The sequence below is a fragment of the Castor canadensis genome, chromosome 11, assembly GCF_047511655.1.
Source record: "Castor canadensis chromosome 11, mCasCan1.hap1v2, whole genome shotgun sequence".
NCBI lineage: Eukaryota > Metazoa > Chordata > Mammalia > Rodentia > Castoridae > Castor > Castor canadensis.
In genome coordinates this window covers 90,560,265-90,573,453 of record NC_133396.1, presented here as the reverse complement: position 1 = coordinate 90,573,453, position 13,189 = coordinate 90,560,265, and the positions used below count along the sequence as shown (strand labels likewise).

The window sequence follows — 13,189 nt, the reverse complement described above, 5'->3', positions numbered from 1 at the left end:
TCTTAAATTTGCAGAAATTTGTGTGTTTTTAAAGGGTGCAGTTAGGTCTTAGGAGAAGAACAAACATTGTTGTTGAGGCAAGTGATGTCCAAGGTGCTCTGAAGGAAGGCATTCCAAGTGCAGAACCAAGTCTCCCTCAGAGTAACACCATCCATCATTTGGACTGTAGACAAAGTTGTCAACTTTGCCACACATTATCAGTTTGCCAATTGTCAATGGACATTTAGTTTACATACCATTCTTGATATATAAAAATGGGTTCTATAGTTTGAAAGACATACTCAGAGACATGTAAAGTAATTCTTGAGTTGACTCATTAATATGTCTTCTTCAGTCAGCAGAATTTATCGATAATAAGCAAGAATTATTGAACTCTGTTATTCTATTATGTTCTTGTACCAGCTACTATGATTACATTTTAGGACTTGAATCTATTAAAATATTTTCCCTAAACTTTTGTTGGGAATGTAGTTTTAAGAGCAATTTAAAAAATAAGAACTAGCTAAATACTTACAGGGTGCATTTATCTATGTATCTTACATGTATACATATATGCATATATATATCATCTACCAGAGACTGAGTGGCTTTTCCTTTTTCTTTTCTCCCTTGATCTTTAAAACAGCAAAGTCCATGATACAGGATCATGAAAGAAAATAAAGAATGGAAAAGATAATTATATGTGTGAATGTTAACCTTGTCAACTTGATTTGATTGGGAGATGCCTAGATTAGTAAAACACACCTCTGGTTGTGTCTGAGAGGGTATTTGCAAAGACTATTAACTAAGGTGGAAGACCTGCCCTGAATGTGAGTAGTGTCATCCAATAAGCTGGTAGCCCAGATGGGAGGGAGAAGGAAGCATTGTCTCAGGTGTACTCCTTTCTGCTTCCTGGTTGCCATGAAGCTGCTCCATCATACCATCTCTACCAAGATGGCCTGCTTCACCTTAGGCCCAAAGCTGTGGGGTCAGCCAAACATAAACCGAAGTCTCAGAATCCATGGGATAAAATAAATATTTCCTTCCTTTAAGTTTTTCCCTAGATATTTGTAACAGCAAGGAAAAGTCTGATTAATACAATATTCATGATATGTCTATCTTTAATTATCATGTATTTATTTAATGAATAACATCATAAAATGTATTTTTCCAACAAATTGATATTTTTATTTGTAGAGTACTGACTTTATTTACCATTGAGGACTTTCTTTGTGCCAGGTGCTGTCCCATGCACTAGCCTTACAGAAGTGTACTAAGAGAGCTTACCTAGGGAGGGGATATCACTGGGGCTCCTGGAACCTTGTGAATAAAGAGGAGACTGTAAATATACTGGCAGATCTAGAAATGGCTGGGCCAACATCTATCTTTAGGAGCTAGTTGGGTGAAGAAAGTGGCATTGGAGAAGGGCTTCCATGATAGGCATCAATCCGAGGGTATGGAATTAGTGTGAAATTATTTGGGAACCAGATGTTTTAAGACAAAAAGCTCGCATCTCTAGAAGATGAAAGTTCCAGAGAGTTAGGGAAGAGTTGGACCTAAGGATCCACTTAAATTCCTCCAGATAAATCAGAAAATCAGATTCCCATTCTTTTTAAAAAAACACGGTACTCTCAGTTCTGTGTTTTATGCCCAACTTTTTTTTTGGTGGGTTGAACCCAGCACCTCACACTTGGTAAGCAGGTGCTCTTACCACTTGAGCCACTCTGCCTGCCCCTCAGTTCTGTGTTTTAGTGGAGAAACTGACCTGTACTTTTTTGGCTTCTAACTGCATACTTAGTTTCTCTTCCAGTGTCTTAAGGGAGACAAAAACAAAAGAGTAAAATATCGACTAGGGAAGCTAACTTCTGCTTTTACCCATGATCTTCTTTTCCAATCCCCTGCCAGGGTTCTGGAAATAGACTTTCAGGACCAAGGATAGTAACTGGGCCCTATTTCTTCACCTGAAGCTTTAGGGGAAAGGGCTGAAGCGGGCTGCCTAGGCTAGTCTGCCTTAGTCATTGGGTAAGTGTTCTGTATCCTCGTTTCTTATCACTGGTTCACTTGGTCTTCTCCAGGTGGGCTTTTCCTAGCCATTGCACTGGCAAAGTACAAGGTCTGAGACTCACATGTGGGTTTCATGAAAAAGTGGTAAGGGGGGCCTCTCAGCCTCTTTAGTACTAGGCCTGCCTCTTACTTAGGTCAAGGTGGGCTTCCATTTCATCCTGCTCATGTTTCCAGGCTTGTAAAGGCATTCATTGATAGTTTGAGGCAAACCATCTCAGTTTGTCCTTTCTACATGTATCTGTTTTGGGAACTCTGCAGGAAGGTCTGGTTGACAGGATTGAATATTGAATATTTTGCACTCTGCATTATCTTCCTCCTTATTGATCTGTAGTGCACATTCTTGGTGGGGGGAAATAAAAATTAGTTCTTGTGGAACAAAAACATCTTACCTTTTATGTGTAAAGCACAAATATGCATGTAGCACTTACACTGATATAACTATATCTATGATATTAAATTAAAAAGGGGAGAATTTAATGGAGAAAAATATAAAATAAAGGTTTTTCAAAGAAAAGGTTGAAAAACTCTAGCCTAAATCATACTGTTTCTCCCCTCTCTTGTTAAGTACTACGAGGCTGATTCCAGTGACTTATAATGGCATCGCTATGTTAGGTTCTGTGTTGTTTTTTGCTCTTCCATCTTTGGCACGTAGCCTCCTCCGCACAATTTCCTTGTGATGAGATGGTTACTGCTCTGCTGTCACATATAATGACAGGGAGAAGACAGAAGAAGGGCAAAAGGTGCACATCAGTGAAATCAGACCCCTTTCAAGGACCATCCCGATGTCACTTAACTTCTAATGATACCTTACTGTCTAGAACATAGTCATGTGGACATCCCATTTACAAGCGAGACTAGGAAATGCAGGTTGATTTATAAAATTGGGCACATTGCCATTCCTAGTGAAACTGGGGTTCTGTTAATATGAAAGGAATAACAGAAATTGGGTATGCAAACAGCAGTCTTTTTAGTAGTCTCTTTTGCCTTTCACTGTCATGGCACATAACCAGGGTCAGGCTTAATCTGTGATTTAGAATATAGTGAATGCTAAGTGACTGTTTTGTTCCAGGATTTGCTAATCTGGTGCAATAAATTCCAGAACAAACAGACTTTGTGAATAAGTGTTTTCTGCTGGGGAGAGCACACAGTATTTGTAAACTGAGAACTGTTTTATTCATTCAGTTTACAGATCTCTGACCCAGAAACTTTTCCATCCTAAATGTTACAGTGGCAACCATCAACTGTTGATTAATTACATATAGTGAAAATATATTGCATAGAAAAATTTGAATTTTATGGACAAACACTAAGATATCTTAGATGTTAATTAATAAAATAATTTCCTGCAATTGGATTTGTAGCTATGTTTTTCAAACAAAATGATGTTAGTATTGAATACTTTAAATTACAGAGTAACTGGTAGCAGCAAGCATGATCTTTTACAAATCTGTAAGTACTAATATTCTTAAAATATGCCAACAATTTAGGAGGAAAAGGAAACTACAGTGGAAAATTTCCAATTCAATCTGTGGATTTTGGCAGAATTACTTCCTTCAGCAATTAAAGTGGCATTGTGATGGCTGGCAGGGATCTGGGATTAGGGCTCGCAAGTGCAGAACCATTTTAACAGGACCATTGTGTGCAGGGGGTGGGATCCAATCCACGACCTCAGTGCTTCGTGGGGTGGGGGCGGGGGTGGGGGTGGGGGTGGACAGTATTTGGTCCTGATCTGTTTTTGTTCCTGTCTCTGTCTCTTTATCACCCTCCTTTCCCTGTTCACTGTCTCCTTCTCCTCTCTTCTTTTTTTGGGGGGGTTCGATGATCATTTTGAAGTATTTTGAGGTAGTAATCACACAGGGATTGTTTTGAAGCATAGAAAGTCATACTTTGAAGATCAGTTTTAATTTTTAAGAGCAATTTTTTTGTTTTTAAGGATTAATTTTTTGAAAGTGTGGTGCTTCTTGAGTTAAAAAAAATATTTCCTTCAAATTCCATTCCCATGTCTTTAGACAGTAATATTGACCCACTGGTATTTTGCATTTTGTTACTTTGATGAATACCATTGGATCTTATATGTTCATAATAAATAAACATTTAAATGACTCCAGCTAATCTTTGGCAGATTGAAAGCCATCTTTCTTGTCCTTTCTGTCCGGATAATGCCACTTACCTGCTTGCCAGTTAGGGAGTTATGCATGGGAATGTTTCTCCTCCGTGTTAAGAATATGAGTGGTGAGGAATCTTCCTGAAAGTGTAGGTAGAAAATTTTGAACATGTTTAATACCTGGACATGAAAAGAGGCACTGAGGGGAAGAAATAGGTGTGACAGGACAAACCTGCAAATCAACCAGCGTATATTGAGTGTACAGACAAGTGTACATTGAGAGCTTAGTCAGAGGCATGTATGGGGGATCTCAATGATGGCTCTCAGAAAAGATAATGTGGAACTAAGTATTGTAGATTAAGTAGGAGTTGGCTAGAAAGGGTTTTCGGGGAAGGGTATTCCAAGAAGGGGAAGGCTCTTAGGCTGAAAGTGCAGGTGCACAGAGACTTATACTAGAGGGCAAAGATTTTTTCTGCATTGTTTAGTTAATTTCTCTAATGTCTAAAGTTGCTTTTAGCATGTAGTAGGTGTGTGATGCATATTCATTACAATAAAAGGTTAAACAGTTTGTAAGGAGTCCCATGCCTCTGATGTAGGGTTTCTCCGGGGAAGTGCTGGAAAAGGAAATATTTTACATGTGGTATTAAGGTTTAGATTTCATACTGAAGACAGTGGAAAGTAACTTAATGATTTAAAGTCTGGAAATGACATCATGAGATTTATGCCACTGTCAAAGTTGGATTGGAAAGGGCTCAAATTAGAGTCAAGGAAACTGCATGTGAGATTATTGTCACAGTGTGTGTGACAGTTGGTGGCATCTGGAGTGTTGATGGAAGCAAAGCAGAGAGGGTGGACTGAAGAGGTATCAGGAAGATAGGCTCAGTAGGACTTGGTGAGGATTTGGAGAACGGCAGTAGCGGGAAGTGAAGGAGGATAATTCCCAGTTGCTTCTCTTGGCTCATGCGCATGGATGCTGGCGTTGTGGATTGTGACTGGAAAGGAGGGGAACATGAACTGAAATGCAGGGACATTGAGCTCAAGATTGCTCAATGGAGAATTTAGGAGGTTAGAGTGCCTTTTCAGTCTAGCATCTGGCTCACCTCTCTGGGGCTCCTCTCAATCTTTCAGTTCCACATTTTCAGGACCCATTTGGTTCTGGTATTCTGAGAGTCTATATTCATCACTTTTCCCGTTCTCTTCCTACTCATTTAGTCTCTTAGCTTCTCCTCTTCACTGTACGGATAAGTATCAAATTATTATCTCCTGATAGGACTTTTATCCTGAGTGCGCCTGTTCCATCTAACTGTTAATTTGTTATCTCCATTTGGATATTTCCTAGGGACCTAAAGATCAACATGTGCAAATATGAACCCCTCATCTTCATCCCCTATTCCTTTTAAAATGTAACATAGACGGTCATGAGCACAGATGTTAGAGTTAGACTTTCTAGGTTTGAGTCGCAGATGTCACTTACTAGTTTTGTGACCCTGTGAAAATTGTGTGACTTCTCTATGCCTCCATTTTCTTATTTGTGAAGTGAGAACAAAATAGAACCTACCTCAAAGGGTCATTATGGAATCAAATGTGTGTGAAATTGGTGCTGGCACATGGTGAATGCTATATAAATATTAGATATAGCCAAATCTTCCTGTATTTCCTGTCCTGATTAGCCGATCACTGTTCAGCCAGCTACCCAAAATAGATTTCTCCTAATCCTTCCATGTTCCTATATGCTACTGCAAAGCCATCATTAAATCTATCTTTTGTCTTTTTTTCCATCTCTGCCATTGCTGCTGTGGACTTAACCTTTCCCATCTTCTTCCTGAATGATTTAGACTGGCCAGTATCTAGTCTCCCTATCTTTAGTCTTTCCCTTTTTCAAAATTCCCTATGAGTTCCCAGTGATTTTTCATAAAGGGCAATCTGATCACTTAAACTCTTCAGTGCCTTCCTATTCTCACAGAAAATACACAAAACTAGAAGTGAAGTCTTTGAAGGTCTTCTTCCTTCTCGTATCATGACCTTTCTTTAATATTTACATGTTCTGTACCACTTCAGTTTTCCAGGTCTTTGAACATTCAGATTCTTGGTGGACTGTCTCCTACATCATATTTCTTCTCTGAAATTGTTTCTGTCAGGTCATCCAAACAGAATAGCTATTGCAGAAATAATACTTCTTGCTTTGTGCATTGTTCCTCACAGATCTGTCATAGTTCTGTGCATAGTACCTGGCATGCTAAAGTCCTTCGCATGTTGTTCTTCTCCAAGACTAGGCTTATGTATCTTTGAGTGAATCAGCTGCACAAATTAACTTCTACTAGAATATGAGTTATAGCTCCCATCTTCAACCACAGGCAGCTGTTAGACATTATTTATTGAACAGATCATCTGGTTAATGATTGTTTATATCTGTGTTGAAGAAAGCCATCTCTATCCTTTGCTTCCAGGAGGGGAAATTCTTCTAGCTTTGTTGATACAGCAACTATGCTATCTTTTTTTCAGGCTTCCAAAATTCAGTCATTTCCTAGTGAAATGGGAATAATATTTCATGGTAACAAAGTTTCTGGAATAGCCAATAAGAAATTATATCAAGACTTTTCTCAGACCATAGTGTGGAAATTGTTTTCTACAATTGTAGAGAAGTCAGGAAACTATAAAAGAACAGTAAGTATTGCCTGAGGAATAGCTGTTAATTCTATGTAGACTGATGCCTTATTTAGGAGAGTCAAAAGAGAAGAAAGGCATTGGAGTTGTAGCTGTTGTGTGGCATAAGGAAGGAAGCACTTCCTTGGCCTAATGTCTGCATAGTCCAACCATAAATGAGGCACTAGGCAGAGTGTTGTTCACTTAATAATGCCCAGTTTTCAGATTACTCTTCTCATTCTTATCTTGAAGGCCCATTTTAGATGAAAATGTGTGTGTGTGTGTGTGTATGTGCGTGTGCTTGTTAGGGATTTAAATAGGATATATGGTTTATCATCTCTCTGTATATATCTGTTAGACCAAAATTTTAAAGAAAATATATAGATTAAATTCAAAGTAATCCCCAAAGTGCAGTCATTCATGTAACAAGGTCATTTACCTTTAAGATATGCTTATGGGAGAAAACAAACCACCTATTGCACAGAAAAAAAGTAAAATTCAAGTGGATGATTGTGCTCATCGACTAATGAATTATTTGAGATTGTGTCACTGCCTCAGCTTGGTGTTGATGGAGGCAGTGATATGAACTGAGCTTCCCAAAACACTGCAGCTGTTCCACACAAAAAGGATGGTTCAGCTGGATCTGTGCTCCTCATCTCCAAATTCTACTCATGAGATGTTAAAATATTATAATAGGACTTTAGTTCTTTCAGGGAAGTGAATACTTCAATATCAGGGAAAGTACATTGAGGCCATAAATAATAATAATAATAACAATAACACATTTTTCTATGATGCTTCGTTTTTAAAATGTCACCATATGTTGCATTTCATTTAATCCACACAAATTGGGCTACAGTTAGGACTGCTGGGTTCTATAGGTTTAGAGAGCATTTTGCCTATTTAGTGGTAGAACTAGTATTCACAGCCTCTCATTCCAGGCCTCATTCTTTTAGTTCACACAGCAGGAGTGTGCTGGGAATATGGTTTTTATTTTGCTGTGTCATCAGAATGACACACAGAATGTTTTCAAGATGTGAAATTAGTTCTCTTCATTAGAGAGAAATTTCTCTGGTGCTTTATTGCATTTCAGAGTCTCCTGTGAAGCAGGAATGACTTCCAGAGAGCAAGATCTGGTTACCCCATCTTTTCACTGCTGATGGAATATATTTATTGGAGGCAGGAAAGGTGACAGCCACAAAGGGAGCCAGGAAGAATCCAATTTACTAGTCTTAATGCAAAGTTCTTCTTGCTTAATAAAAAAAAGTAGAGAAAAGTATTAGATATATTAATAGCTAAGAATATTTTGCTATTAATGTTAGACTAATTCTGTTTTGCTTTGATAATGTTCAAGGAAATTGCAACTAAATTGAACTGCCATCCCCCTGGTCTCCACCATCTGAGTAGCTGGGATTATAGAAATGAACCACCATGCCTGGCCTAAATGGCATTTTTTTTTTTTAGAGCAAACACAAATCTGCGTTTCACTATTCTCTATTTTAGTCACATATTGTGATGTTTTAAATGAACATGAGCCCTCAGAGTTAAGGCACAAGTCATTAGCTTAGTTTAGAGGCTGTACAGCATTATTCCCTCTCAAGATATACATTAGCAATTACAAAATAAATTATGGAGAAATTTTTACTTAATTCTATCTTTGTAACTCTCCAAAGTATCAGTGCAACTGAAGGCTTGAGCTATGGCACATTCCCACTGGGCCTTTGTCTGTTCCATACGTTGGTCTTCTTTGGAATCTCATCTGTGTTGAAGCTCTTTCTACCAACCACATAGTGCACCATGTGCCATCGTCACCACTGGATTGTCTACCATCCTGCCCCCACGTGACACGTTTGGTGAACATTGGGATACCCTGGGCTTGTGGTAGGGGTTTGACTGCCACCCTGGTCTCCTGAGTGTTAGGAACCTGTAGGTCCTGGGTATCTGGGATTGTAACACTTTCTGATGGTCCTAGAATGACTTCTCGAGAAACACTGACATTGAGTCAAATGTTTATTTTGGATGGAATTCTGTGATGACTCTTCCAAAAGTTGTGAAGCATTCTAAATGTGTTTAGAACTATGCTACAGGTTAGTCTGTGACTTCTTTATAGAGTCAGGAGTGACTTACGTGGCATCACTGATGTAATGATATACAGTTCTTCCTTTGCAGTCTTATATGAACTGCAGAGTCTGGATTTTATTCACGTGCCATTTTCAACATGATCTTTGTCCAGTTTATCAGGAATGAGAAGAAAGAAAACTCAGGTCAGAATATTTTTTTTCTGGCATTAATTTTCTCATAGTATTTGCCTCCACTTGATCCACTTGTGTGTCTTTTTGTTTTAGAAAAATTTCAGGATATTTGGAAAGTACAACCTAATGTACCCTCTTAGTAAAGGTCAGCATTTGATGGTGCTCATATTGTTCTTGAAGCCAAAGAGATTACTGATTGTTTTTAATCATCAAAAAGAGTTTAGGGAAGGCTTGGAGGTAGGGCTCAAGTGGTAGAGTAGTTGCCTAGCAAGCGTGAGTCCCTGAATTATAAAAAAAAAAAAATTTAGGAGCTCAATGTGATGGCACTGATCTGTAACCTCAGCTACTTGGGAGGTGGAGGCAGGAGGATCATGAGTTTGAGGCCAGCCTAGCAAAGTTAGTGAGACTCTGTCTCAAAAAACTAAAACTAAAGGGGCCCGGGGATAATTCAAGTGGTAGAGCAATTGGCTAGGAGGTGCAAGGCTCTGTGTTTAATCCCCAGATTAAGAAAAGGAAAAAACTGAAGGGATTTATTTCAGCATCAAAAAGGTTTTTTTTGGTAGTATTGGGGTTTGAACTCAAGGCTTTGCATTTGGTAGCCAGGCACTCTACTGCTTGAGCCACACTTCTAGCCTTTTTTGTTCTGGTTATTATTTTTGAGATAGGGTCTTGTTTTTTTTGCCCAGGCCTGCCTTGTCCACAGTTCTCTTCTTTATGCGTCCCTCAGTGGCTGGTACACACAAGTGTTGGTTGAGATGTAGACTCACAAGTTTTTGCCCATGCTGGCACCTCAATAGCTAAGATTACAGCTATGAGCCACTAGCCACTCGCCTCAAATGTTTTTTTAATGCTGTTTCTATGAAAATGTATTTCTAAAACACAGAAACTTTGTGTAAGCTTTTATTAATCCTAACTAGAAGAGTGAATGATGGATCCAGTGAGGTCATTATGACAATAATGAATTCATTTTCAATGAGCCCCTCCCCTACTGTTTTAACTTTGCAAATGCTTTTGTAGATGGGTCTAGTGTTCTCTAGGTATGGATACATTGAAAGATTGGGAATTAGAATTTCTGCAGAGCTTGACTTACACACTTACAGGGTATCAGAATTCCATCATGCCTTAATCTGTTCCTCTTATTTTTTTAGGGACTTTCTTCCTCGTGGGTCAGGCATTGTAACAAGACGACCTCTTGTGCTGCAGCTTGTCACTTCTAAAGCAGGTAATAAATGCACATGTGTCCTGCACAGAGGAGCACATCACCTGGCACCTGCCATCTTCGTTCCCAGGGCAGGGTGTGCTAACAGAACCATTTTTGCGATCACTGTGCAGTGGGCAGAATTCTCTCCAGAATGCTCCCTTCTTCATTGGTCTTTTAATTTGTTTGATTGCATTAGAGAGTCTCATTTGCATGTAGTTTTTTAACACCTACTTTTTTTATGCCTAGAAAATATTTGTTCATTGTAATCCATCTACATAATTTTAAAGCAAAGTATAGTCACTGTTATTCCTTTGGTACATTTCTTTTCTTCATGTATGTGAGTAGGGTGTGTGTGTGAATATTGTAAGTCACAAAATTCAACAACTATCTAATAGCTTTCTATACACATACATGTACACGTCTGTATGTATATTTGTATATATATCTGCCTGTATCTTGTGTGCTGTGCTGTATATTCTCCTTACCACTGTGATAACTTATTTATTTATTTTTTTTTGTGGTACTGGGGTTTGAACTCAGGGCCTTGTGCTCTATCACTTGAGCTCTGTGAGCTCCTTTTTTTGCTTTTGTTTTCTGGATAGGGTCTTACATTTTTGTCCTGGTCCAGCCTCATGCCACAGTCCTCCTACTTATGCCTCCCTCATGGATGGGATTATAGGTATGAACCACCACATCCACTTACTGGTTGACATGGGGTCTGGCTAACATTTTGCCCTGGCTGGTCTTGAACCACAGTCCTCCAAATCTCTGCTTACCAAGTAGTTGGGACTTCAGGCATGAGCCACTGTTCCTGGTAACACCATAATAACTTGTTAAGCAAATGATGCTTTGCCTTCATTTTATTTTTCCAGTTATGATGCTGGATATTTTCATGTTTACTTGTCATTTGCATTTTTCTCTTGTGAATTGGCTATTTAAAAGCCAAGTCCAGTTTCCCCATTTCTTTTTTTTTATTTTACTAGTTTTTCTATTAATTTCTTAGATTGATTAAGATTTAAGCACTCATAAAAATGGTGCCTCAAGAACTGCAAACATTTCAAGCAGCTTTAGAGAGATAAAAGTTCACATACAATATAATTCAGCCAGTTAAAGAACAGAATTCAGTAGTTTTAATTATATTCATGGGGATGAATGAATACCATCATCACAAACAATTTTTAAACAGTTTGGTCTCTCCCAAAAGAAATCCTTAAGATATGCTTAACCCATTGTCCCTTTACCTCCCACCTTTCCCCAACCGCTTGAGTCTTAGGTAACTGCAAACCCAGGTTCCTTCTCTATAGATGTCTCTATTTTGCACATTTCATAAGAATTAAATCATGTAACATGTGGTGTTTTGTAACTGACATTTTTCATAATGTTTTTAAGGTTCATCTCTGTGTAGAACTTCATTCCTCTTACGGTCTAACAATACTCTGTTGTATGGGCACACCACATTTTGTTTATCATTACAAGTCGAGAAAATTGGATTGATTTTATCTTTCAACTATCATGAATAATGCTGCTGTAAACATTCATGCCCACATTTCTGTGTTTTCATTTCTCTTGAAAATATGCGCAGGAGTGACTGGGTTATATGAACTCTATGTTTAATTGCTTTTGGAATTCACAAAATGCTTTTCAAAGTGGCTGCTCTATCTCACATTCCCACCAGCAGTATGCAAGGGTTCCAGTTTCTGCACATCCTTGCCAACACGTGTGGATGTGAAATGGTAGTTCACGGCGATTATGACTTGTACCTTCCTAATTACTAGTGAAGCTGAACATCTCATCATGTGCTTATTGATTATTCAAATATCTTTTTTGATGTGAGGCAGGGTCTTGCTATATAGCCCATGGTGGCCTTGAACTTGCTCTCTAGCTCAGGCTGCCCTCAAATTCCTGATTCTCAGACTCCTGAATGCTAGGATTCCAGGCATCATTTATGGATCTTGACTGGACAAATGTCTGTTTATTTCCTTTGCTCTTTTAAAAGCTGGTTTATCTTTTTTATCATTGTTCATGCTGTTGGTATTATATCCAAAAATCCTTTGCCAAAATCAAGATCATAAATGTTTTCCCCTAAGAGTTTTATTGTTTGTACATTTTGAGTTAATTTTTAATATAGCATGATGTAAGGGCTATATTATAGCCCTCATTTTCTACTTGTAGATAACCAATTTCCCCAGAACCATTTGTTGAAAAGACCATTATTTCTTAGTTGTATCTTAGAACCCTTGTCAACATTTTATATTTGGACTTTCAGTTCTGTTCAGTGATTATGTGTCTATCCTTGTACAGTACTACACTACTGCACTATCTTAGTCATGTTTGGTCTGTGGTATTTTTTGAAATTGGGAAGTAGGAGTCCTTATTTTTCAAGATTGCTTTGGCCATCCTGGGTCTCTCAAAATTCTTTGTGAATTTTAGGATCAACTTATTTTATCCCAGAAATGTTAGATATTTTTTAATGTAGGAAAATCAGTTAGTATAAATGAATCATCTCAATGTAGTAAAGGATAACAAAAATCACAGGATAATCTCAGAAGGTTCAGAAAAAAGCATTTGACAAAATCTAATATTCATGATGAAAATTGTTAGCAAACCAGGAATAGAGGGAGAAGGAATGTATGAAAACCCTATAGTTAGCACACTTAATGTAGAAGACTGGATGCTTTCCCTCTAAGATGAGGAACAGAGCAAGGATGTCTGCTCTTATCAATTGTATTCAACATTGTCCTGGAGGTCTAGCAAGGGCAATTGGGTAAGAAAAGAAATGAAAGGAATCTATTTGGGAAAGGACAAAGTAAAATGATCTCTGTTTGCAAATATGATTAGGTACATAGAAAATCTGAAGGATTCCACTAATGTTCTATTAGAACTAATAAATGAGTTCAGGAAGGTTACAGGGTACAAAGTTCAATATGCAAAAATCAATGGTATTTC

At 38.2% G+C, this 13,189-nt stretch overlaps 1 protein-coding gene across 13 annotated transcripts in view; it reads left to right on the top strand.

Annotated features, from left to right (window-relative positions):
- Positions 1-13,189, top strand: part of Dnm3 (dynamin 3) — a 556,846-nt gene that overhangs the window by 80,266 nt on the left and 463,391 nt on the right. For all 13 annotated transcript variants that reach the window (XM_074047471.1, XM_074047470.1, XM_074047469.1 and 10 more), the window contains exon 2: positions 10,191-10,264. In XM_074047471.1, the coding sequence (XP_073903572.1) occupies positions 10,191-10,264 (74 nt within the window). The remainder of the gene's footprint in view (positions 1-10,190; positions 10,265-13,189) is intronic.